This window comes from Thamnophis sirtalis, unplaced genomic scaffold (genome assembly GCF_051295495.1).
Source record: "Thamnophis sirtalis isolate CommonGarterSnake01/CBP01778 unplaced genomic scaffold, rThaSir2_p1.2 scaffold_3, whole genome shotgun sequence".
NCBI classification, from domain to species: Eukaryota; Metazoa; Chordata; class Lepidosauria; order Squamata; family Natricidae; genus Thamnophis; species Thamnophis sirtalis.
In genome coordinates this window covers 37,705,282-37,730,286 of record NW_028261383.1, presented here as the reverse complement: position 1 = coordinate 37,730,286, position 25,005 = coordinate 37,705,282, and the positions used below count along the sequence as shown (strand labels likewise).

At 41.4% G+C, this 25,005-nt stretch overlaps 1 protein-coding gene across 3 annotated transcripts in view; it reads left to right on the top strand.

Moving 5' to 3' along the window:
- The window catches only part of ARIH2 (ariadne RBR E3 ubiquitin protein ligase 2), a 42,128-nt gene extending 17,350 nt beyond the window's left edge, over positions 1–24,778 (top strand). For 2 of the 3 annotated variants that reach the window (XM_087708731.1, XM_087708732.1), the window contains exons 3-15: positions 1,742–1,809; positions 3,104–3,167; positions 6,307–6,454; positions 6,909–7,030; positions 9,665–9,774; positions 11,289–11,406; positions 13,737–13,787; positions 13,898–13,919; positions 14,114–14,265; positions 16,662–16,805; positions 17,742–17,810; positions 18,535–18,618; positions 20,886–24,778. In XM_087708731.1, the coding sequence (XP_087564857.1) occupies positions 1,742–1,809; positions 3,104–3,167; positions 6,307–6,454; positions 6,909–7,030; positions 9,665–9,774; positions 11,289–11,406; positions 13,737–13,787; positions 13,898–13,919; positions 14,114–14,265; positions 16,662–16,805; positions 17,742–17,810; positions 18,535–18,618; positions 20,886–20,957 (1,224 nt within the window). In that variant the 3' untranslated portion in view covers positions 20,958–24,778. Of the gene's footprint in view, positions 1–1,741; positions 1,810–3,103; positions 3,168–6,306; positions 6,455–6,908; positions 7,031–9,664; positions 9,775–11,288; positions 11,407–13,736; positions 13,788–13,897; positions 13,920–14,113; positions 14,266–16,661; positions 16,806–17,741; positions 17,864–18,534; positions 18,619–20,885 lie in introns of all 3 variants that reach the window. The other variant, XR_015695868.1, reaches the window with a different exon arrangement.
- The last annotated feature ends 227 nt before the right edge of the window (positions 24,779–25,005 follow it).

Below are 25,005 nucleotides of genomic sequence, written 5' to 3'. Positions count from 1 at the left end.
TTGTTCCATCTTTGATGATAGGGGGAGAAATTTTAGCCCCCTCAGAGAGGGCTTGCAATCTGGGTGTTCTCTTGGATACACAGCTTAGTTTAGAAGAACACCTGATAGTCGTGACCAGGGGGGCCTTTTGTCAGGTTCGCCTGGTACGTCAGTTGCGCCCCTTCCTGGATCAGGATGCTCTGTGCACAGTCGCTCACGTCCTTTCTTGCCTGGACTACTGTAACGTTCTCTACATGGGGCTGCCCTTGAAGAGCACCCGGAGGCTTCAACTGGTCCAGAATGCGGCTGCGTGGGTTATCATGGGGGCACCTAGGTGCTCCCATGTTGCACCCCTTTTAGGCGGCCTGCACTGGTTGCCAGTTGTCTTCCGGGTGCGATTCAAGGTACTAATTATGACCTTTAAAGCGCTCCATGGCTTAGGCCCAGGATACCTGCGAGACCACCTACTGCCACCGGTAGCCTCCCACCGTCCAGTGTGATCTCACAGAGTTGGCCTCCTCAGGGTGCCATCGGCAAGACAGTGTCGGCTAGTGACCCCCAGGGGGAGAGCCTTCTCTGTGGGAGCGAGCACCTTCCCTCTGGAATGAGCTGCCCCCGGAGCTTCGTATAATCCCCGACCTCCGATCCTTCCGACGCGCCCTAAAAAGTTGGCTTTTCCAGCAAGACAACCTGGCCTGAACAAAACAAAACAAATTATTGATTATTGTTAATTTTAATTGATTTTTTTAAAAAAATGTTATTATTAATCTTAATTGGGTTTGTTTTGGATATTCTATTTAATTTTTTTTAACTTTTATAATATGTGGTTTTTTTTAATGTTGTACGCCACCCTGAGTCCTTGGGAGAAGGGTGGCATACAAATCCAATAAACCAAACCAAACCGTGACTGGATTTCCATACTTCGTTAAGTCAGTGGAACAACTTGCCTTTAATGTCTATGGGATGAGATTCTCATCTAGGTCATAGTTCTTGAAAAAGCACCTTTGGGACAACTTACCCTTAATCAGTGGAACAACTTGCCTCCAGAAGTTGTGAATGCTCCAACACTGAAAGTTTTTAAGAAGAAATTGGACAACCATTTGTCTGAAATGGTATGAGGTTTCCTGCCTGAGCAGGGGATTGGACTAGAAGGCCTACAAGGTCCCTCCCAGCTCTGTTAACCTATTCTGTTACTCTGTTATAATGCTTACTATGAACACTGTCCCCAAACAGCTGAACTGTGTTACAGTTTGACTGAGATAGGAAAGACTGGTGAATCTTCTCTCCCAGTTATTAATAGATAAAAGGTTCAAAGCACAGGACAGCACAAATGTTATTCAGTGGAACTTCCATCCTTTTTAATTGTTATTCCAGCTGGGTGGGTCTAAAAAGAAGTGAGGCGCAAATATACTGATTATGGTGAGCCACCTGCCACTTATCTCTACAATAAATCCTAAATAGGAAAAACCAAAAGAACAATATTCATATACTCTATAACTTTGCAGAATGCAGACTTTGGACTTCCTTTTAGTGCTGAATTTTTGAAGTTGGAATGAACTATGTACACTCTTGGATATGAATTAACTTTTATCATGATATCACATTGAAAAGTATAGTGCGTAATAGAAAAACAATAAACTGGAAGGGAAACTTTTCCTCAAAACATTGCTCAAATTATGAAACATAAATGCAGTTGGAGAGCTTGCATGTTTTATAATTCTACTATTCATCAATTCATTTTTTTCTTTCTTTCTCCCCTTAGGTATCTCATGCAGTGGCTAAACTTGTATTAGTTAGCTTCCATTGGCAGATCTCAGAAATTTTAGAAAGGTAAGCTTATGATCAATTGGTAGATATGTGCAAATCACATTTGATGCTTTACTATGAAAGCAGGCACAAAATATTGTTTCTCTTATTAGACTCTTGTAAAAATGTATTTTAAAACCCCACCATTGGTTTGGGTTAGAACATGATAAAATGCCTCTCTCTTTGTTTCTCCTAACTTTATGGATTTGCTTGTAAGGTTGACATATTGAAATATTATAATGTGGGTTATTCCAAGAAATTAAATGAGTGAGAATAATGACAGTGTCTTATTTTATTGCCTTATTTTATTATGTGTAAGATTTTGAAAATAATTGCTGTATTTTTTGGACTATAAGACGCACCATGATTTTGAAGAGGTAATTTAAAAAAAAAAAAGTTTTTGCACTCTGCAGGCCTCCCAAACCCTCTGCACACCTTATTTTTTGCAAAAGAAAGGGCGGGGAATAGTTTTGGGGAGGCTTGTAGAGTGCTGCTGGGGAGGGGGGGCAAAAACAAGCAAAAACATGGCCCATTTTTTGCAAAATAAAAAAAAGGGCATGCAGAGCTTTGGGAGGCTGGTAGAGTACTCGTGGGAGCTAGGTTTGTTTTTTTGTTTTTTGGGCAAAAACTCTGGTTTTTGTTAAAAAAAAAAAAAGAGGCATGCAGAGGCTTTGGGAGACTTGTAGAGTGCTCCTGGGGGCTGGGAGGGGAAGCTGAAACAAGCAAAAACCGGCCGGTTTTGGTTCATTTTTGCCCTCCCCAGTTGGATACAGAATGCAGAGGCTACAAGAGGCTTCAAGATGAAAGCAAGCAACACAGTCCTCCTCTTATTTTTCCATAGGTTTCCGAGTTAGGTTCAAGACATACTATACATTTCCATATAATTGAGACCCACTTATTTAAATGAATGATTGCCCCTGTATGGTATATTCCAAAAACTATAATTTGGAATTTTGGAATTCCTTTCTCCAGAGTTCAACCGGCTTCTCTGATTAAATTTAACAGTAACCTGGAAATGTACAGTATTTGTTTTGCTGAAACTTTACTCCATTTTAGTTTTTGTAATGTTTATCAACAGCATTTTATGCCAATGTCTATTTTTAGGTGTTTTTTAAAACTTACTAGTGTAATTGCTTTATGATATTGGTTATTTTGCATTATGTTTTATTATTAGTAATATTTTTGTTAACCTCCATGGGCTGGCTTTGTCAGAAAAAGTTGATGATTTATTGATTTAAGATTATGACTTCATGAATTCATTAATTTTACAGGTGTGGCCCTATGTTTGTCTAAAGTTTAATTTTTTTCTGGCTCTCAGGCACACATCTAATTCAGTTCAATTGCTAGTGGAAGCAAGGGTTCAGCCTGCCTCATTCAAACACGTAAGTAAATAGATTTTCTAAGGTACTTGGTATTAAACACTTAGTATTTTATAAGCTGCCAAGAGTCACTCTGTTTAGTGAGTACGTACATTTATTAAATTAATATTTGGAATACATGTAAATCAGACTTGCTAAGCAGTTATACTTTATTCCAAATAAGATTGACTACAATCTTGAGCAGATATTTTCTGCTCAAAGCATTTTTGAATTTCCATTGTATTCTAAATAGAATTGTGCAATTTAAAAGATTGTTTTCAAAGTTTTTGAAATAGGAAAACATAATCGCCATAGTAATAATATGCCAGTATTACAAAGTAATAGTGATTCATCTCATTAAGTGGAGATCTTGCTTGTTATGACTGGGATTATTGCTTTTGATAGAGATGTGAATTTGTGTAGGTGTCACTATTGATTGTAAATCAGCTCCTTACCATTGTATAGATTATATACTGTATGCAGGTGAACTTTGTTTCGTGACCACTCATTCAGCAACTGTTCAAACGTACAATGGTGCAGAATGAGCGATAGTTATGGATTGTCCTTGAAGTTCTTTATCACAGCATCCTCAACTTGTGATTACGATGTAGCAGCAAGCCGTTGGCATGTGATCACAATTTCATATGTTTCCTGCCTCCCACAAGCAAAGTCAATGGGGAAACTGGCAGGAAGTCAGTTGAGGTTCACAGCAGTCATTTGAGGTTCTTGCTTAAAACTGGGACTGCCTGAATCTCCATAGCTAAGTGGCATGGTCACGTGATGTTGAGTTTTATAACCACGGCACTTGGTGACAGCAATCCCAAGGACTACCTATATTATGAAGCAAGTCATGTTTAAGATATAAAATATAGCCACACCTTTCATTGTATATAATAATCTGCTAGGGTCTGATTAACAGTTCCTAGAACAAGGATAGGTAACCTTCAGCCAGCATGTGCCCTCCCACTCAGTACTCTGAATTGCACTGTTAGAATTTAGTGGGCAGAATGGCCAACTTTTAGTGACATTATATTTGTTTAATATTGAAAACTAAGTTTGGAATGCAAAAGAGAATGTGAGTTTCTGAAAATGAGACTACCTTTATTTCTATTCTTACCCACCCATCAACCCCGAACTACCGTGTTTCCCTGAAAATAAGACAGGGTCTTATTTTCTTTTCACCCCCAAAATATTGATTGGGACTTATTATCGGGGGGGGGCTTATTGTTTTGGTGTTGCCAGGTGACTGCTCTCCTGCGAGCGGGCGCCCGAAGAGCCAGGCACAGCCTCAGGGGCAAACGGCTGTGTTGTGCTGTTGCACCAGCGCAATGCACCAGCCACGAGGTGACCATGCTCACGAGCAGCCACCTGGCAACCCCCCTTTCCAGCCAGGCAGAGCGCCACTCACCGAACCACTGATATCCCAAAGGCGCTAAGCCGCATGGTGCTCTACCCTTCCCTCAGCTCCCACGGCTTGGTGCATTTGGGATACCCTTAGGTCAGTGCATGGTGCTCTGCCTGGCTTGAAAGGGAGTTTGCGCGAGTGCCTGTTCCACTCACAGCTCATGTGCCTCCCAGTCTCACCATGCCCTGGCCCAGCTCTCCCTGCAGGGCCAGGGCGCCGCCACTGTCACGACGCTCCAAGCATAACCTATTCTCCAGCTTCCAAACTCCGGAGATCCGCAACTGAATCTTCTGGCAGCGGCCGCTCTCGGACTATGCTCTATGGTTGTGGGCTGGTGCCGGCAGAGCATACTCCCAGAAGGTACAATGATAGAGCATATTCCCAGAGTGGCAACTTCCGGAAGACTCGGCATCCTATCTCCGTACTTTGGAAGCCGCAGAAAAAGCCATGCAGTGGCGTGTGCAGCAAAAATGCCCTGGTTCTGCAGAGAGAGTTAGGCAAGGGCATCATGAACCTGGGAGTCACACAAGCGTGGAGCGGAAAAGTCGCTCGTGCAACCCCTCTCTCCAGCCATGCAGAGCTCCATTCACTGACCTAGGGGCATTCCGAAGGTGCCAAGCCGCGGGAGCCGGAGGGCGACAAACAGCCGCTCACGTGGCTTGGCAATACCCCTAGGTCAGTGAATGGCGCTGTGCCCGGCTGGAAATGGGGTTTGCTGGGTGGCTGCTTGGCTGCTGCAACAGTGCAACACAGCCTGAGGCTGTACCCTGCTCTTCGGGAGCCAGCTCGCAAGAGAGCAACCACCCAGCAACCCCCCTCCAGCTGGGCACAGCACCACTCACCGACCTAGCAGTATCCCGAAGGTACCAAGCAACGTGAGCCTTTGCACCCCTCCCCCCCCCGTTCCTGTGGCTTGGCACCTTTGGGATACCACTAAATCGTTGAGTGGTGCTCTGCCTGGCTGGAGGGGGGGTGTCCAGGGGGCTTATTTTTGGGGGAGGGCTTAAATTTTTGCCCTCCTGAAAAATGTCGCATGGCCTTATTATCAGGACATGTTGTATTTTTGCGGAAACACGGTAACTAACTAAATAATGAAATTTGGGGTCATTCTCAGGATTTGTGTATGTTTTAAGGGTATAAATTGAACTGGTTTATAGGTCATCTGTTCCCATCCCCATAATTTCAGCTCTGAAAAAGGTAGGAGAAAAAAGAATGCCATCCCTTGCATAGGATGTTAACAACTGAAGGGCCTCCTGCTATTCTTTGGAAAGTTGGAAGCCCACAACCCCTCAAACCTTGTTTCTCTTGTCTTGTAAAACTCATTTAGCATAGTACAGCTTTATGTACTATCCTTTGTTGTATGTGAGCGATATATTTACAGGTAATCTTTGTAAAGTTAATGGAAGTGTCATTAACTTTATCTTGATTTGGCAAAGTTGTGGATCTGCCTTACTGGTCTATGTATGCTGCAGTTTCTTTTTCAGTGGGAGTTACCCAGTTTGAAATTAAGCTGATGAGGGGAGTACCCACCTTAGTGTCCTTTGTGTAGTTATTGTGGTGTGCACATAACACAAGGAAGGAACTGCTTATTCTTGACCATAAAACAGAACTGAATTTGAAATATCACGATAGGTCACAGCTTTTCTAACCCAATATGTTGACATTTGAAGACATTTACTTTATTTAAACAGGCCATTATAATTCCACCTCTTCACCATATAATGTCAGGCTCTCTCTTTCTCTTTCTCTCTCAAACAGGCCATGGTACATTCCTCCCAGCACTGCGCCGTTTGCATGCAGTTGGTTCGAAAGGAAAACCTATTATCTCTAGCCTGTCAGCATCAGTTTTGCCGCAGCTGTTGGGAGCAGCATTGTACCGTACTTGTCAAAGATGGAGTGGGAGTTGGTAAGTGCATTTTGGCTCTTTTGGGGTACACCGATATCTCTACATACTGCTTTCTGCTGCTAGTAAACCTTCTCATAATCTTAGAAATGGAGCAGTTCAAGGGGAACGCCTTGCATTCTTTTAAAGTCTAGCAGCAGATCTTCTCTTAGGTGGTGGGATTGACAACAGCTGTCACTTGGCCCTTTGAATTGTCTCCCAGAAATGTATATCCTATCTTCCTTCTTTGAATGGATTGTTCCCACGGAGTTCTTTTTCAGCTGCCTCTGATCAAGAGGGATAATGTTTTGCATGGCTGAACACAATAGTCTTTTCAGAGCCAGCTTTCCAGAAATTCTGTGGAGTTGGATAACAGATATTTGGAGATTTTTTAAAAAAATGAATAATGGCCTCTGGTGTCATTCAGGTCTCTGTTTTTTGACAATAGCCATTTTGGCTCTTTTTTTTTTTTAACTAGGTGTCTCCTGCATGGCTCAGGATTGTTTGCTTCGGACCCCAGAAGATTTTGTGTTTCCACTGCTACCTAGTGAGGAGCTGAAAGATAAATACAGACGCTACCTCTTCAGGGACTACATTGAGGTATCATCTGTCGTTTTACGTTCAACACTCTCTGTTTTAGGCACTAAGGAAATATAACCCCAGATCAATTTCTGTGAATTTGTCTGTAAGCGGTGTACCTGTAAGCTTAAGACTGCATCATGCACTTCCTTAAAAAGTTTCATTTGCTTTTGGAAAATTCAGTTCTGTTTGAATGGCTTTAATTCTGGCATGGGGAATTAGAAGATTGTTTTGCAATAGCTTTGCTTTCCTCTGAACAAGTGGTTCCAATCGGGGAAGGGCAGCCGGATAGAAGTCCTCTTGGTGGCCCCTGTCACGGGGGTTGGTCCTTTTTCCCTGTCCTTCAGCATTACATGTAGTTGCTGAGAGAGATAATCTGATATAGGTAATCCTCAGTTGATGACCAGTTGTTTAACGGTAGTTCGAAGTTAAAAGTGTCCTCGGAAAAAGTGACTTACAACCCTTCCTTAAAGTTATCACTGTTGCACCACTCCCATGGTCACGGTGACCATAATTTAGCCGCTTGGCAACAGGCTCACCTTTATAAGAGTTACAGTGTCGTGCAGTCATGTGATTGCAATTTGAGATCTTCCTGGCTGGCTTCTAATAGGCCAAGGGAATTGGGAAAGTGGGATTCACTTAGCCATGTGATCCACAATGGCCAAATAATTCACCTAATGATCACGGTAACAATGGTCATAAAATCAGGTACAGTCGTGTGGCGACTTATTTGACAATGCATTGCTTAGTAAATGCTGGCCTTAGTTGTGGTCGTCAGGCAATTATTTGCCTGTCGGTTGAGAAAACAGTCAACAAGCTTAACATTGCTACCCAGATTGGGTAAGAAATGTCCTTGACACCTTCCCTGATTGTCAGGATTTGGATGGGACAGAAAATTCTAACAGTGAACCCAAACAAAACCGATCAGTGTTTAGTCTGGACTGGTCAGCACTACCACCTCAGTTCATGGAGGATATGCTGCAGTCTGGCTGAAAATTTAAGAGCAAGAGAGAAAAGAGAGGAGACTGTAGAACAGAGTGGCTGGAGAGTTAAGTTACGTGAGTGTGTGGAGCAAGTTATTAGACAGAAGAGAAGTCCATTGGGGGGGGTGTGTGTGCCCTGGACAAAGAGAAGTCTCAGAGACACAACATCTACATGCAAGACCCAAGACAGGAAAGGGGGACATGATAGCTTTTGGCAAAACCCTGGCCTCTAGGGAGTGATTGGACTGACAGCCATGAAACAGGTTCTTCCCCAAGGAAGGACATGCAAATGGTTCAGCCGAGCAGATCTGAGGAACCAAGTTGAGCATACTTAGCTGTAAATCCAGCCTATTCCTGTGTTTACATTCTCTTGATAAGGTCAGAAATGGGGGGGGGGGGGAATAAAGCCGTTAGCAGAAGAGCTAAGGGGGAGAAGTAGTCGTTGGGAGAGAGACTTAGGAGGAAACCTTACACTGGGTAAAGGCCCGGATTGCATGGTACATACCTGTTCTAAATAACTTCACCTATAGTTTGAAAACAAGCATAAAACCTCAATTGTCTTGTTTCCTGTGTCAGTTGTCATCCTCACAAACCAAAATACGCCTTCAATTGTGAAACCGTGATGACGAACCTATGGCACGGGTTCTGGCCAACTGGTCTTCGGGTTTCCGGTGCTCTGGCTCATGGACATGCACACACATACATGCATGTTCTGGTTCAGGCACTCAGTGCCAAAAAGGTTCACCATCACTGCACTATAACATACTGCAATGCATTCTACATGAGGTTGCCTTTGAAGACTGCTCAAAGCTACAGTTAGTTCCAGAGTACATCGCCTGATGGCTGTGGGAGCATTACACCTTTCATCAGGCCTTCGCCATGGCTATCAGTTGGCTTCTGGAGACATGCCAAGTTTTGGCTTTAAAGCCCTATATAGGTAATCCTCGACTGACCCCAAAAGTTATGCTGCTTAACGTTTGTTAAGAGAATTTGTCCCGTTTTATGACTTACCTTGCCACAGTTGTTAAGTGAATCCCTGCATTTGTTAGGTTAGTAATGCAGTTGTTAGGTGAATCCGGCTTCCCCATTGATTTTGCTCGTCAGAAGATCGCCAAAGGGGGATCACATGATCCCAGGGCACAGCAATGGTCATGAATATGAACCAGTTGCCAAGCATCCAAATTTTGATCATGTGACCATGGGGATGCTGCAAGGGTCGTAAGTGTGAGAAGCAGTTATAAGTCAATTTTTCCCAGTGCTGTTGCGACTTTGAACAGTCACTAAATGAACTGTTGTAAGTCGAGGACTATCTGTAGTTTTTAGTCCTAAGACTGCTTGCTGTAATCGGAATTAGATCGAACTGTTAGTCATTCCAGAGAAATCTGTTCCTGATTCCCCACTTTGGGAGGCCCTTCTTTTTGATAGCAGCCCCGATTCTGTGGAAGAGTCTTATCTCTCAATGGAGAGCAGAATAGTCTACTCCCATGCTTTCCTTATATTTATTTCAAAAATATATTTTCCTGGGAAAGCTTCCTTAAACATTTTCCCAACGGAAAAAACAATTGGTCCTCCAAAAATAAAATCCACTTACACTTAAAACCATATACAGTTTTGTTTTGATGGAGTTCTCCGAAATAATTTTTAAAGCGGACTTACAATATTTGTCCCACAGAGCCATTTCCAGCTGCAGCTCTGTCCTGGCGCTGACTGTCCTATGGTCATACAAGTGCAGGAGCCCAAAGCCCGCCGAGTGCAGTGCAATCGCTGTAATGAGGTTTTCTGGTAAGAAAGGGACTGTCAGATCCCTAAGAGTGATACTGCCATTCAATTGGGGGGGGGGGGTTTGCTCGGAGTTAAATCACTAACTGTATCTGTAACAACTGAATTTTACAACTTTACAACTGGTTTCCTGTCACCGGAAGACTGAAGGTACCAGCATCTCTGGAGGGATGTTTATGATAGCCATGTGGGATAACTTACTTTAATGTCTAACTAGAGATAGCCATGGGAACGTGTGTTTTATTGACTCTCAGGGCAGAAGAGTTGAGGAAACATCTTCACACTTGTGTATTGGTTAGAATCTGCATTGGACAAAGGGGAGGGGTCATTATCAGATTAATCCCATTTGCATTGCCTAAATGGTTTCAGATGCTGCTTTGCCTCTAATGGTTTCCATCCTGACTGATTATAAAGGTTCCTTTTGAAATAATCCGTTTCAAGAGTCTTTACTTTCTCAAGTTAGGAGAGGAGCTATTACAGGGACATTGTATATTTGATGGACACAAATGATAGAGATGGGAGGAATAGAAAAAGTCACCTTGAAAGGAGGAACAGCCTAAACAAATGCAGCAGTGACTGTCCAACTGTTGGAATTTGCCATCCAGCTCCTTGGGTATAGATAGGTTTGAGAGTCTAATGTGGCTTGAAGAAGCAGGAAAATGCTTAACTGTTTTGAAGATTAAACTGGAATAAGGGAGTTGCTATTCCAATTCACAGAGTTGTAATATTGTTGCAGAGTTGTGAGAACAAGTGTGCAACAAGAACTAATAAACCTCTCAGTAATTTTACAAGGAATGAGCAACGGTTATGCAAATCAACTCCATTCTGCAAATGCCAGCATCTAGAATCAAAGAGATTGAATGTGATGGGGAAAGGGTAGTAAAAGTAGCATTTGGTAGTTGTAAATAAGATTTGGAGAGCTATGTGTAGCCTATGGATTGTATAACCACCTTTAGATAATCCCACTATTTCACAGTGCAAAGCTAAGGGTATATGGTCTACACCAAAAAAAGTGGAAACTGTCTGGTGCTAATTTAAACACCAGCATCTGTAGAGGTTTTGTGCTATTTTGGATTTTTTCCAAGTGAAATAAAAAGATATAGGGAGTTATCAGTGTGGTATAGCATTTAAGATGCTGGACTAGGAGTGGGGAAAAGCAGGTTCTAATCCTTCCTTAGATATGGAAGCTAGTCAGGTGACTTTTAGCCAATCAAAAATATCTTATTTACCAGCCCACTCTAGACCAGTGTGATATTTACAATCCATGACCTTCAGTGAAGAGGCTGCACTGGATTTATTTGTGTTGATACTGTAATAATATGCCTCAGGATATTGTATTCTACTTTCTACTGCCAAATTCCGCTATTGAGTGGGATACATAAAATTCCACTCAGTTTTTATGCAGAAGTATTAGGAATGCAAGCTTTGCGTATGGGTGCCGTTGTTGTTTTCAAATAGTATTTGCTTACAAATAATAGATTTTCTTTAAACTGGACATACATTTCTTTTTGCTTCAGTTTCAAATGTCGGCAGATGTACCACGCTCCTACAGATTGTGCTACCATCCGAAAATGGCTCACTAAGTGTGCAGATGACTCTGAAACAGCTAACTACATCAGTGCTCACACTAAAGATGTAAGTGTGTTGGGGAGAGGACACTTTTAAGTATTTATAGTTTCAAACACATCTCCCGTTGGGTTATTAATGGAGGGGTTGGTCATTGAATTATATATTCTATATCTGAAATCTTTATTTTATTTATTTATTGAATTTATATTGCCACCTATTCACCCATGGCGACTCAAGGCGGCTTACAGAATATAAAACTACATTTAAAATAATAAAACTAATAAAAAGAATCAAATAAATTAATATAGTATAATATAATAAAATCACACACACACACACACACACACACACACACACACACACACCGGCGACAGCAGATCACACGAGCCATTTAATGGGCTCCATCCCACTCTGGGTTCCCCAGGCCCGTTGGCAGAACCAGGTCTTCAGTTCCTTCCGGAAGAGAGTGAGGACCGTTCTAATCTCTATGGAGATGATGTTCCAGAGAGAGGGAGCCACCTCGGAGAAGGCCCTTCTTCTGGGTCCCACCAGGTGTATCTCTCTCGGGGATGGGACCCACAACATTCCCTACCTCCCCGCTCTGATGGGTCAGGTAGATGTGGCTGGCAAGAGACGGTCCCTCAGATAGCCTGGTCCCAAGCCATGAAGGGCTTTAAAGGTGACAATCAGCACCTTGAATTGCACCCAGAAGGAAATCGGCAGCCAACGCAGCTCCCACAGGAGAAGTAATACACATGCACACCGAGGTCTGCCCAAAACCATGCGGGGCACTGCATTTTGCACCAACTGGAGCTTCCGGATGCTCTTCAAGGGTAGCCCCATATAGAGCATGTTGCAATAGTCAAGACAGGAAGTGACTAGGGCATAAGTGACTGTGAGTAGGTATTGTTAGTCCAGGAAAGGGCATAACTGGTGCACAACCCACAAAAGATTCCTCCTCACGTCCCCTCTTTCCCCACTTATCTTGCCATTTGCTACTTATCTCTCAAAAGCCAAAATGGAAAGAGAGTGAAGAGAAAAAAAGGTATTATGAGTTCCAACCAGAAGCAGTGTGGATGGACTCCGTTACAACATTGTACACATAAGTACACATTGGAAGACCAGCTTGGGAACAAATGCTCTTGTGGAACATCAGTGTTGTTGCTATTAGTCAACACTGACATGATGGCATATAATCAAATTGCTTGATTATACATTTGCTCATACGTTTATTAAATATATTACATCTCCCAAAAGAAAAGATTAGATCATATGTTTCTCCCCTTCCAAGGTAATAAGAGAATTGCTACCCTGAGCAGAAAAGTAAGATTAGAGGAATCATCTAAGACACTGGTGTCCATGACGTGACGTATTGCGAGATTTTTTTCCCTTTGTGAAGCCAGGGTGGGCATGGCCTGTGTGTGATGCATCCGGCTTGCGGGCTGCCAGTTTGACACCACTGATCTAAGATGCATACTAAAAGAAAGAGAAACTAGAAGACCCATTTTTATGGAGAGGGAAGACTGAACATTACATTAAAAAAGCCTAAATGATTTGAATTGTAATATTCATAAATAGCGTAAGTCAACCGAAAGAGGAACATTGCAAAAGTATTGGATTGGTTGGGATAGGGATGGGTTACAAAACATGAAGAGAAACTCAAGACTTTTTTCCCCTCATCTGTTAAAATGCCTGGTTCCAAACCTGGTTTTCTGTGTGGAAGAAGGCCCAGATTCAGTGTTGGCACTTCCAGGGGGTGTCAGGAAAGGCTCCTGTTTGAAAGCCATTACCATTTCACATAGCTTGATAGATTAGTGGTTTGCTTTACAAGGCAAATTTCTGTGTTCTTATGAAGAAGGGAATGGAGACTCCACAATTAGAGAAAGCAAAATGGAGGCCAAATAGAGTGGAAACCTGGAAGGCATATTGTCAGCATTCCAAATATCATCCAGAATTAAATCAGAGTTCAAGGCATAGCTTCCATCAAGTTCCAATTTAATAAGAGAGACTTGTTGGTACAAACTGTGGAAACCTGAATCTGACAGCTTCCTGGGTTTCCATCCAGTTGAAAGTTCATGATCTTGCCCTACACCCACAAGTTCATCACATGGTCCAGTCTTCCTCTGCCACGCTGGCATTTCCACCCATCTAGTTCCGGTCAGGTGCAGAGACAAAGGATGACCTTGGCCTTCTCGAAAGGAATGCTTTATTTTGACAACAACACATTCTACTCCTTACTATTCCCCCCTCCCAAGTCCCCACTAATGAAACAGCATAGTAAATTAAGAGAGAGAGTGGCAGGCCAAAGATCCTAAAAGGAATATGACTGCAGGCCGGACATATGAAGTATGGGAGAAATTGTTATGTTTCATGTTATTCTCTTGTTTTCTTCTCAGTGTCCCAAGTGCAATATCTGTATTGAAAAGAATGGTGGCTGCAATCACATGGTGAGCAATTTCTAAATAGGCTTAAGAATCACCTTAACATTTTTATCTGATTTTTAGATTAAAACTTTGTGGTTTGTTAACTACTTCTTTTTTCTCTCTGTTTCCTCCAGCAATGTTCCAAATGCAAGCACGGTAAGTGGGTAACAACTGCCTTTTTGAACTGGGAAACATTTTCCTGATCTTTATTTTAAGTATTATCCTGCTGATCCATTAAAGCATTTGTGGCCCTTTGATTACTGTTCTAAAAGACTCGTTCAGTAACCTGCTCAGCACAGCCCTTTGCCTGCTCTTCTATTCACCAGCTTTTGCCTTCTTATCTCTTGCAGACTTTTGCTGGATGTGTCTAGGGGACTGGAAGACTCATGGCAGCGAATACTATGAATGCAGTCGGTACAAAGAGAATCCTGATATTGTAAATCAGAGTCAGCAAGCACAGGCCAGGGAGGCCCTCAAGAAGTACTTGTTCTATTTTGAAAGGGTAGGAAAAGACTCCTTAGCCAAAGCTAACTATAAACTTTTCAGGGCATTCTGCCCTGTGCAGAGACACAAGGATGAATGTCAACAGGTCTAAGCATTCCATTCTGTGATAACAGGATGAACATAAGTCTGAATCCTTAAGTTTATTTTTCAAGATGTAAATGTCTTCCTAGATAATTCTTATAACAGGAGGTTTTTTTTCTTTATGGGGTCCAGCAGAAACAGTGCTAAATTTTTGAAATTGGATTGCTTCTTTTCAAATGTTGCCTCCCATAAAAGCACCTTTGCTGTCTTACAGATTTGTATTCCTTGCCCCAGATATGCTTAAAAACCATTTTCTGTATCCATATATATGTAACCAATTTTAAAATAGTGAATTTCTAGTTTGTGCTCTTAGAAATAATGTATATGGTTGAAATTCAGTGCTGTTCTGAGCTGAATGACACTATTTTTTATTGCTTGTGGCTGCCCTTCCAATTACTCCAAAAAGTTTTTTTGGGGGGGGGGGGCACAACCTCTCAGAAGGAGCTTCTGAGGAGAGAGAAACTTCAAGAGTCTATTGGATAATTTCTTACCTTGTTCTGTCAATAGAAATAGCCTCATCAGTATCCCCCCTCCCAAAATCAGTCTGTTCTTTTTGGTTCCTTCTTAGCTTTAACTGTTCTTTTGAATGGAGTGTAAACGTAATTTATCCCTATGTGTCTATTAATGGCTGATCTGTCTGAATGCTGGCAGAGCAAGATAGTGTATGTAAACAAGGAATAAACCTCACATTCACTGCAGTGGTGGGTTCCAGCCAGTGGTGGGTTTCAAAAAAATTTCGAACGTACTCTGTGGGTGTGGCCTCCTTTGTGGGAGTGGCTTGCCACCCATGTGACCAGATGGGAATGGCTTGCCGCCCATGTGACCGGATATGAAGATGCCGACGACACTTGTCAGAACCACCTTAAATTACCTCACACACAGCACTGGCATGCATAAGAATATGATGTAAACCTGTGTTTTAAAAGGCATCTTTGGTTTGCATTAAAACAACTTTAACACACGCAATGTTCTGATTGCACCACAAACGCAGTAGTCATCCTTACCTTTCACAGAGGCACTGAGTTTTATAAATATGAGCATGATAGTGTAGAATAATCATATCCAAGGACCAGTGGTGGGTTTCAAAAATTTTTGGAAACTCTTCTGTAGGTGTGTCCTGCTTTCCGGGTCCACTGGTGGGACCTCTTCTAACCGGTTCAGTAGATTTGACGAACCGGTTCTACCGAATAGGTGCGAACTGGTAGGAACCCACCTCTGGTTCCAGCCGATATGCCCCGGTACAGGCATACCGGTGCCTGTTGGGAGCAGCAGGCACCGTTCCGGTACGGTGCTTCGGAGGGCCCACCTGCCTGCCCGCCCTCCTTACCTGTATTTGACTCAACTGGGTCATTTGCACATGCGCACAAAGTGTACGGTGTGCATGCGCGGTGGGTGCACATGCACACGTGCATGCACATGGTGGATGCCCGGCCCCATCACAGCGTACCAGTAATATCACTGATTACCTAGTTGGGTCAAGCAAACAACCAAGCTCAGAGGGCACTAAGGACAATTACGTAGCTAACCAGATATTCCAGATGTAGTTAAACAATATTTGAGTTACAAAATAGCATTCAGTAGATTGCACAACTATTTATTTTATTCAAATTTACTAGCCATCTGTTTGTGGGCAGTATACAAAACTGGAAAATCCATAAAACAGATAAAACATTAAGCCAAGCAGACAGCGAAGACTAAACACAGATCAGCCCCCTACCCTACCCAAATACAGTCGTACATTAATATATCAATCTCAGGCCTAGGACCAAAGCCAGATTTTTAAGAGCTATCCAGAACTCTAGGAGAAAGGGCACTACTCTGTCAATTTGAGGACTTTCGCATTCCTCAGCTACTAGCTGTGTGCAATAATTATGCCAGAACAGGTATGTAGCTTGACATTTGCAGGTGTGGACGGGAAGATGAGTGTCATACAAGAGGATTTGGAGCACTGAAAGAAGGAACTGGAATATTGGAGGAGAGCTGTCATTTATAGCTGTGCACTTCCTGCCTGGGTTGACCTTTGCTTGTAATTGAACTCTGTAATTGAACTAGGCAATTACACCATATACCAAGTGGGAATGCTAGTATAAATGAATTGCCTTGCCTTTTTTTAGAGCCCACTCACAAAAAAACAGTTTGCTTTTAGAAGGTGATTGGTATGCTTCCCCCACCCCCCAGCGTAACACATCTTTTTTTGATGGTAGAAGTGCTTAGTATGGAAAACTACGCTTTTCTGCTGGATCCCAGCCTAGGTTTTTTTCCTTGCTTTTCCATTAAACGTATTCATTTTTATTCCTTTTCTCCATTGTAAAGTGGGAAAACCACAACAAGAGTTTACAGTTGGAGGCGCAGACATACCAGAGAATTCAAGAAAAAATCCAAGAAAGAGTCATGAACAATTTGGGAACGTGGATAGATTGGCAGTATTTACAGAATGCAGCAAAACTCCTAGCCAAGGTAACTATCTGTAAATCAGCTTTGTCATAATACCTGAGGGCAGTGGTGGTGGTGGTGGTTGGTTAGGGTATATTGCTGTGTTCATGGGCTATATAGCTATGGAACCCTAGCTCTGATTGTATATGGCAACTAGGTGCAATGAATATTATCAAAGGAGTTACTATGCGCTATTCAGTACACTGATCTGAACCTACAACTGAAAACTGGATTTAAGTTCACCTGGGATTGGTTGAGATGTAGGAGCACATTTTGTGCTGCTTTTTGAAATTCTTGATGCTGCTACCACCACCACAAACCCGGGAAAAGATGAGTTCTGCTGTCTCCTGCTTTCACGGATGTAGCTTACTTATGAGTGACTCAAGGTTGACTCAGCCTTCCATCCTTCCGAGGTGGCTCAGTGGTTAAATGCAGCACTGCAGGCTACTTCAGCTGATTGCAGTTCTGCAGTTCGGCTGTTCAAATCTCACCGGCTCAGGGTTGACTCAGCCTTCCATCCTTCCGAGGTGGGTAAAATGAGGACCCGGATTGTTGTTGGGGGCAATATGCTGACTCTGTAAACCGCTTAGAGAGGGCTGAAAGCCCTATGAAGCGGTATATAAGTCTAACTGCTATTGCTATTGCTATTGTTAAAACGAGGATCCAAATTGTTGTTGGGGGTAATAGGCTGTCTCTGTAAACCACTTAAAGAGAGCTGTAAAAGCACTGTGAAGCGGTATATAAGTCTAAGTGCTATTGCTGTTACTGCAACTTCATACTGTGTTCTGTGTATTACAGTATTGTAGATAGATGCAATTGCTAATAGGGGCTGCTTTTTCATATCATAATACATAAATGGACTGCTGCCCCTGAAATTTGGAGAAGACCAGCAGATAGTTCTACTAGCCCTGCTAATGAGTACAACTTGCTAATCTTACTTCCTTTTTTTTTAAATTGCAGTGTCGTTATACACTACAGTACACCTATCCATATGCCTACTACATGGAATCGGGTCCGAGGAAGAAATTGGTAAGACCATGTAGTTCTGCGTATTGAATGATAACTGAAATTCTTAAAGAATGGTGAGAAAAAACAAAGCTGGGACTTATACGAATCCATATCTAAAAATTGCCTGAAACCGCATGGTGGCTTCTATTTACTGAAGCTGAACCTTTTGATTCTTTGGAGGTGATGGGAGGGGAGGCCCTCGGAAGCCACAGATAAAATATTCCAAGCTTGGAAGGGGAAGAAAGAATGCAGTTCTAATAAATTAAGGGATTTTGTTTTTGGTCTTGGGATATCTGTGTGTATGCATTAAAAAGCATTTTAATGGGCAAATGACCTGTCATAAGTATGAGTATTGAAGAAAATGTTAAATATTTGTCACTAGCACATCTTAACTCTTACCAGTTTTCAACCAGGCTTTCAATAATTGAAAGTTCTTATGAGCTTTAATGAATATTATTTCTATAAATATGGTATAGGAGAATAAAGAACAAACATGCTCAAGCCTAATCAATTACAAACAAGGATTTGTCCATCCTTAATTTCATAGTCTTTTATGTTGCTCAAGCTGTTTGCCCTCATTGAATTGGCTGCTGTGTTTCCTTAATTTGAAATGCTTCTGCTAAAGATGCAAACAGTGGTACCAATGTATTATTAATCTGTGCAGCAGATTTGGCTGAAAGATAGAAAGAGTTTTTCCTATATAAGTCCTGGGATTTTTTTTCATAATGTTTTGTTTGATTTTCAGTTTGAATACCAACAGGCTCAACTTGAAGCAGAGATTGAAAATCTCTCATGGAAGGTGGAAAGAGCAGATAGTTACGACAGAGGAGTGAGTAATAAACGAAGTTCAACCCCTTTTCTCAGTCATGAGCTCATTTTTTACTCAGAAGTCTGAGAAGAAATTGGTATCAATAATAAAGGACAAGAAACTACTACTAGTTTTTTTAAAAATATTTTTATTAGAAATTTAGAGTATACAGATAAAGACTACAGACTACAAAAGATAAAAAATGAAAGAAATAGAACTTCCAGCATACATATACCTTTCACAATTTATCACCATCTCTTAAAATACAAGAAATAAGTCACCTCATTCTCTATATGCATATCTATAAAATCTCACCTTTCATCCTAACCAGCAAAGATCTGTTAAGAGTTACCAGAAATAAACATATATTTGTTATAAACGTGATGTAATAAGCTTACTCGGTTTCCTTCCTTTACATTTATATCTATTTAACTCTTCTTAAATCCCCAAATCACATCAGTCCCCAAAAGTCCCTAATAAACTAAATAAAGAAATAGTAACATAACCTTTTTGAAGTTAATCAAGTACATTTAGAATATAGGAAATAATTTCATATAACCCATTATCATTAAAACAAAAGCTAAAATCTTCATAATTAAAAAAGAAATTGAATATTACCATAAATGGAACTCTTTATCCCTAGAACAAATCCTTAAAACTTCATCTTCCAGACCTAGTGCAAAGAAATGGTAAAATATGGTAACCAAGGTTGTGGTGAGTGGCTCTCACTAAGGCAGTATTATTCCTGTTGATGAGCCATTGCACTGATTGCTGAGGGCATCTAGATCCAATTCAAAATGTTGTTTTTGAGCATTAAAGTCCTTGGTTATAGAGTACTTTAGGCTCTGTCTTTTCCAGATAGAATTTGCCAGATTGAATATGGCCCAGTAACTTCCTTTCTAGCCTTCCATAAGACAGTGAAAACTCTTTTCTTTGAGCATCTGGGATCCAGAAGGGTGGTTGTGCAAGGCAATGTTATTATCTGAGCTGTTTTACATTTTATGCGGTTGTGTAAGCAAACCCAGCTTTCCCAGTAGAGTGTTTTTTGCCAGAAATCGGCAGAAAAGCTTGCAAATTGCAAGTTTTTTAAGCAATTGTAAATGTGTGCCAGTTGCCAGATACCTGAATTGTGATCACATGACTGCAGGGATAATGCAACATTTGTTATGTGTCAGTTTAAGGAGTAAGTCACTTTTTCTGAGGCCATTCTAATTTTGAACTGTTGTTAAACAAACAGTTGTTAGCCAAGGAATTCCTCTATATATACTGCTTTGACGAATATGATGCCAGCCCATGAAGTATGTCCTTGTTAGCAATATCTTTTAATGACGTTCCATGACACGGAAGTGAAGGGCTCTGTGGCCCACAGACAATGTTTTTGGTAGCAACCCCCATATTACAAAATAGCTTCCCTCTACGCAGTTAGGCTGATACACTTTTTTTTTTGCATACTGGAAATTAATGAAATTAAACTCCAGATAGCTGTTTCGGAGGCTCTTTGGATAATGAGTGCTCACTATTGTTGGATATTGTTTTTCATGTTTTTATATGTTGTGGCAGTGGTGGGTTTCAAAAATTGTTCGAACCTACTCTGTGGGTGTGGCCTCCTTTGTGGGAGTGGCTTGCCACCCATGTGACCGGATGGGAGTGGCTTGCTGCCCATGTGACCGGATATGAAGATGCCGATGACACTTGTCAGAACCACCTTAAATTACCTCACACACAGCACTGGCATGCATAAGAATATGATGTAAACTTGTGTTTTAAAAGGCATCTTTGGTTTGCGTTAAAACAACTTCAACACATGCAATGTTCTGATTGCACCACAAATGCAGTAGTCATCCTTACCTTTCACAGAGGCACTGAGTTTTATAAATATGAGCATGATAGTGTAGAATAATCATATCCAAGGACCAGTGGTGGGTTTCAAAAATTTTTGGAACCTCTTCTGTAGGTGTGGCCTGTTTTCCGGGTCCACTGGTGGAACCTCTTCTAACCGGTTCGGTAGATTTGACGAACCGGTTCTACCGAATAGGTGCAAACTGGTAGGAACCCACCTCTGTGTTGTGAAAACTGCTGAGAGTCACCTCCTGTTTCAATAAAACAGTGTGTTTTTGTTTCCTCTTTCTACAGCTTTTAGCATTGCTCAGCTTTCTCCCAGCCAGTATAAACAATAGCAATAGCACTTATACTTATATACCACTTCACAGCCGTTCTCTAAGCAGTTTACAAAGTCAGGGTTTACAGAAATAACCCTTTTCTTTTTTTTTTTTTTTATTCCCACCCAGGATTTGGAGAATCAGATGCACATTGCTGAGCAGAGAAGGCGGACTCTGCTGAAAGATTTCCATGACACATAAGACAGCAGGAGCTACCAGGGCACAAAGCTGGGAGCAAAGTAGCAAGATGGCGGTGCGAGCAACGTGGGAAGCGATCAGAGGAACTGGCCACCGCCTCTCCATAAAACAGGGCTGAGGACATCACTGCACCTTCCCCTTGCAAACCAGACATGAGCTAGCACCACCGCTTGGTCTTCTATTTTTCTTCTATTTTCTGCTTTTTTCATTTTTGGCAGGTAGAGGTTGAAATTCAGTTGGCATTTTTTCCTGGGACATGTTATTCCCCAGTTCTTGAATTGTTTTAGAGGGGAGTTTTATTTCCCCCGCCCTCTCCTGAATGGCTGTTAATAGTATTAGAACATTATAAACTTCTGTAATTTTTCGACAGTTGTACAGTGATACAACAGTGGTTGATACAAAGTGAACTCTAGAATAACACAGACCCCTTTTTAAAAATAAATTGGGACTGGCGAGTGTTTCTTCCCCCCCCCCCCCCCCAATAAGTAGTTTGTAAACGTAATGGCTTACTTCTCTTCTCTTCCCTAAACTCACTTTGCCATGAAGGTTATGAAATAGTCCAGCTGTTGGTTGGTTTTCCCCTTTTCTGGGTACTTTCTTGCTTGCTTGTCCCGGGAGTGCATGAGATGAACAGGGCCTGTGCCAAGCAGAATCAGCAGTTGCCAAAGGACAGCATAATTGTTGAAAGGTTCTCTTCCTTCTCCTTTGACCAGGCTGGAGCAATAGGGCAAAGCTCAAAGCAGCATGGGACAGTTCTAGTCCCAGCACATGAAGTTGATCTCCTGCATGGATTTATTGCTTTGTTTTGTTTCCCTGGACTGCTACCTACTGCCAGATTTAAAATACTTGGGAGAAGTTCAGGGAGCATAACCTTGCTTCTTGGCAGCATAAGAGTGAGCATTAGAGCATTTTTAGGGCAGTAGAGCCAGCCATGTTTGGGCCATAACTTGCATATCTGTGCAGCTCAGTCCTGCACAATCTGATTCTTTAGGTGGCTATAAGGTGATGCATCAGAGTTGATCTCTACTACCATAACAAAAACAGACTTTCCTACTATACCGAGGAAAAGTTAAATTCGTTATTAAAACAAAAACAAAACACACACACCAGCATACGTCAGATCCTGCTAAACAGCCACCACTGTTTTCGAAACTGTTCTGCTGCTAACTGAGAAGTAACCAGCAAAAAAAAATAAAAATTGTCCATAATTCCATAATTACTGTTAAGATTCATAGGTGGCTGCTTACTGGCAGAGGTTTGTTAACTCTTGAAACGTGTTTAATGTCAACAATTCACATCAGAGGCCAGCTTTTAAAATGTATGAAAATAGTAGCTATATAAAGTACATATTTGGTTCTGCTGATAAAGAAATGGAAGATGGGGCTGCCGTTTCCTGAAGCTGCTCCAATCGATCGATATCTTGAAACAAGAATTTCCTTGCATCCATGTTTCCAAGAGCAGGTTGCACTGAGATTTTCTATGTGCATTGCTTATGACCTTTGGGATTGGGGTTAGAAAGCTTTACAAGAATCATTATTTTCTGCTTATGACACCTGTTTTCCTAGCCTTTTGGTGAAAGTTATTTGATTAGCATTTTTAGATTTTGCCCTAGCTTTTGGAGGTCATCAACCCAAGCCGTCATCTTCCATTCAGCTGCTGCTGCTGCCACTACTACCTCAGGCACAAGGAAGAAAATGATAAGCTTGTTTCCTAGACCCTAATATGGCTTCTCTGTTCCCAGCTAACCTCAGATTAAACCAGTGGGTGGAAGAAGTAAAAAGCTTGTTGGGGACACAAAGAGAATGTGAACTTTACCCAGATTCACCCTTGCTCTTTCCCTTTCCCCATTCCACTGGACCCTGGTAGCATATGTGGTATGATGACCTCAGCAGGTTTGCTCTTTTAATCCATATCTTTGTCAAAAACAGAGATCATGCTTGTTTTTCTGGCTTAAATGTTTTAATTTCTCTGCATGAAAACCACTGCTGGGCTTTGAAATTTAGAAGCAGGCAAAACCTTTTATCAAATGCAAAGTGTTCAGTGTGTGTGTCAGACACTGCTTACTACGATATCTGTTTGTGTTAATTCTGTGCGGTGTTAGCACAAAATTATTGACCTCTTGATAGAGAAAACTGCTGGCTTCCTAACTTCCTCAGTAATGCTGTCCTGATCTTGCTTGCTTGCTTACACAAAGTTCAGGTTTTGAGGGAGGTGAGCATCTTTTTCTCTTGAAACTTTATAAAGTTCAGACTGAGCTGTTTCTGCTCATGAAATTAACTAAGGTAAAGTGTACATGTTTCTTGTTCAGAATTATCCAATGCAAAATAGTGGTGTTACTTGCTACAACTGGCAAATACCTGCAACTGGTTGAATTTACAGTAGCACAATCACGACTTGCAGTGGAAAATTTTTCTCTGTCTCCAAAGTTTGGCATATTGTTCAGATGCTTAGATCCAATCTCACATGGTGTACTAAGATGTAGTATACAATTGTCACATCACATAATGCAACATATTGAAGACAGGCTTCTGCTTGCTCAGGAGAATATTCTCACTTTTTGGTCTCTTTGTCAGCCTTCTGTGCCCTCCAGGGTTTGAGGAGAGATGGCTGCACAGAGAGGAGGAATCTACTCAGCTGATGGGTGACAAATACAGTTAGTTGTTACCGCAAAGCTGCTCCTAAGTTTGGAACCAATACATTCATCCCAGAGTTTAGAGATACTCCCTACCTCTTTTTCTTATCTTCCCTGTTCTAGAACAGCACGATGATTGGGTGCTATCTAAAAGGTTTTTTTATCATTGGCAGAAAACAGTCCGTCCTTCTAGAAATATATTTATTCTCTTCACTCTGTAGCATTTTTTCAAATTGATCTTACAATTAAAAAAAAACCTTGTTAGAAAATTTCACTTTGTGATGAAATGGACTGTAACTAAAGGGCATCTAAGCCAAAGGGAAGGCACTACATTTCCCTCACAGCAGGTTAACATCCTATACTAGGAATTTTGGTCTTCCTCTTGTTCTATCAGGCTTAGCCTAAGCCAACCTGGCAGCTATTTTCATCCTTCACTCTGCATGTTGAGATTGTTGGCTGGGCTTACCCTTGATCACAATGTTTATTTCACCTAGTTTGGTTTACTTTTTAAAATTCCCTTTCACAACTTGCCTTCCTTCTTTCTAAAAGAGAGGTACAGAAAGCTAAGGCAAACAACCACCTACCGATAGTAAACACCGAAGCACGTAGATAGTATCCAATTCTCCTGTCCAGTAGAATTCTATACATGTCAAAAGCTTTCATACAGACAGCAGCAGAGGCTGTGCAGATAAGGAAGGGAGAGATTCTGTAACCAGTTTTATGCTCGTCCTCTTCTAGCATCCATTCTGTAGCAGTAAAATCACTTTTTTTTATTTTTAACACTTAATGCCATGCTAGTGTTACAGGAAGAACTGAAGACTTTTTGTTACTGTTCTGTCTTGATCCATTTAAACTTGTGTTTCTGTTTTTCAAAATTCAATTTCACTTTAGTAACTTTTTGTAAAAACAAAACAAAACAAAACTTCTTATGTGCTCGCTCAAGTCTGGACTGTTCCAAATTTTCAGGTAGTAGCTTCTGCTATGGAAGCTTTTTTTTTATTACGCAGAGTGCTACATTATCATGGCTGCCTTTGCTATGTCCCTCACTGAGATTTGGGGGAAAGCAATCTCAAGAAACTGCCAACACTTTTCCGGCATTAGGAGGGGAAGAGGGCAGAGGAGAAAGAGCCCTTTAAATTTTCCCCTCCTGAAATTGTTTTATTTGAAATAAATTGTGAATTTCTAATTTTAATTAAGTGTTCTGTGGTGTTTACTCTGGCTATGTTTTCATATTTATGTTATCTCCATGTTTGAAAAAAAAAAGATGTCAATAGAGCAGGAAAAAGAATTGGGCAATAAAAAAATGTTTAAGTAGGTTGAATATTTTCCCTTTGAGAACAAGCTAAAACGTTTGAGATTTATTAGGTGGAAATAAGAGAATATTCCCCTTATTCTTCAGTCAAGTATTTTTATTAGTTT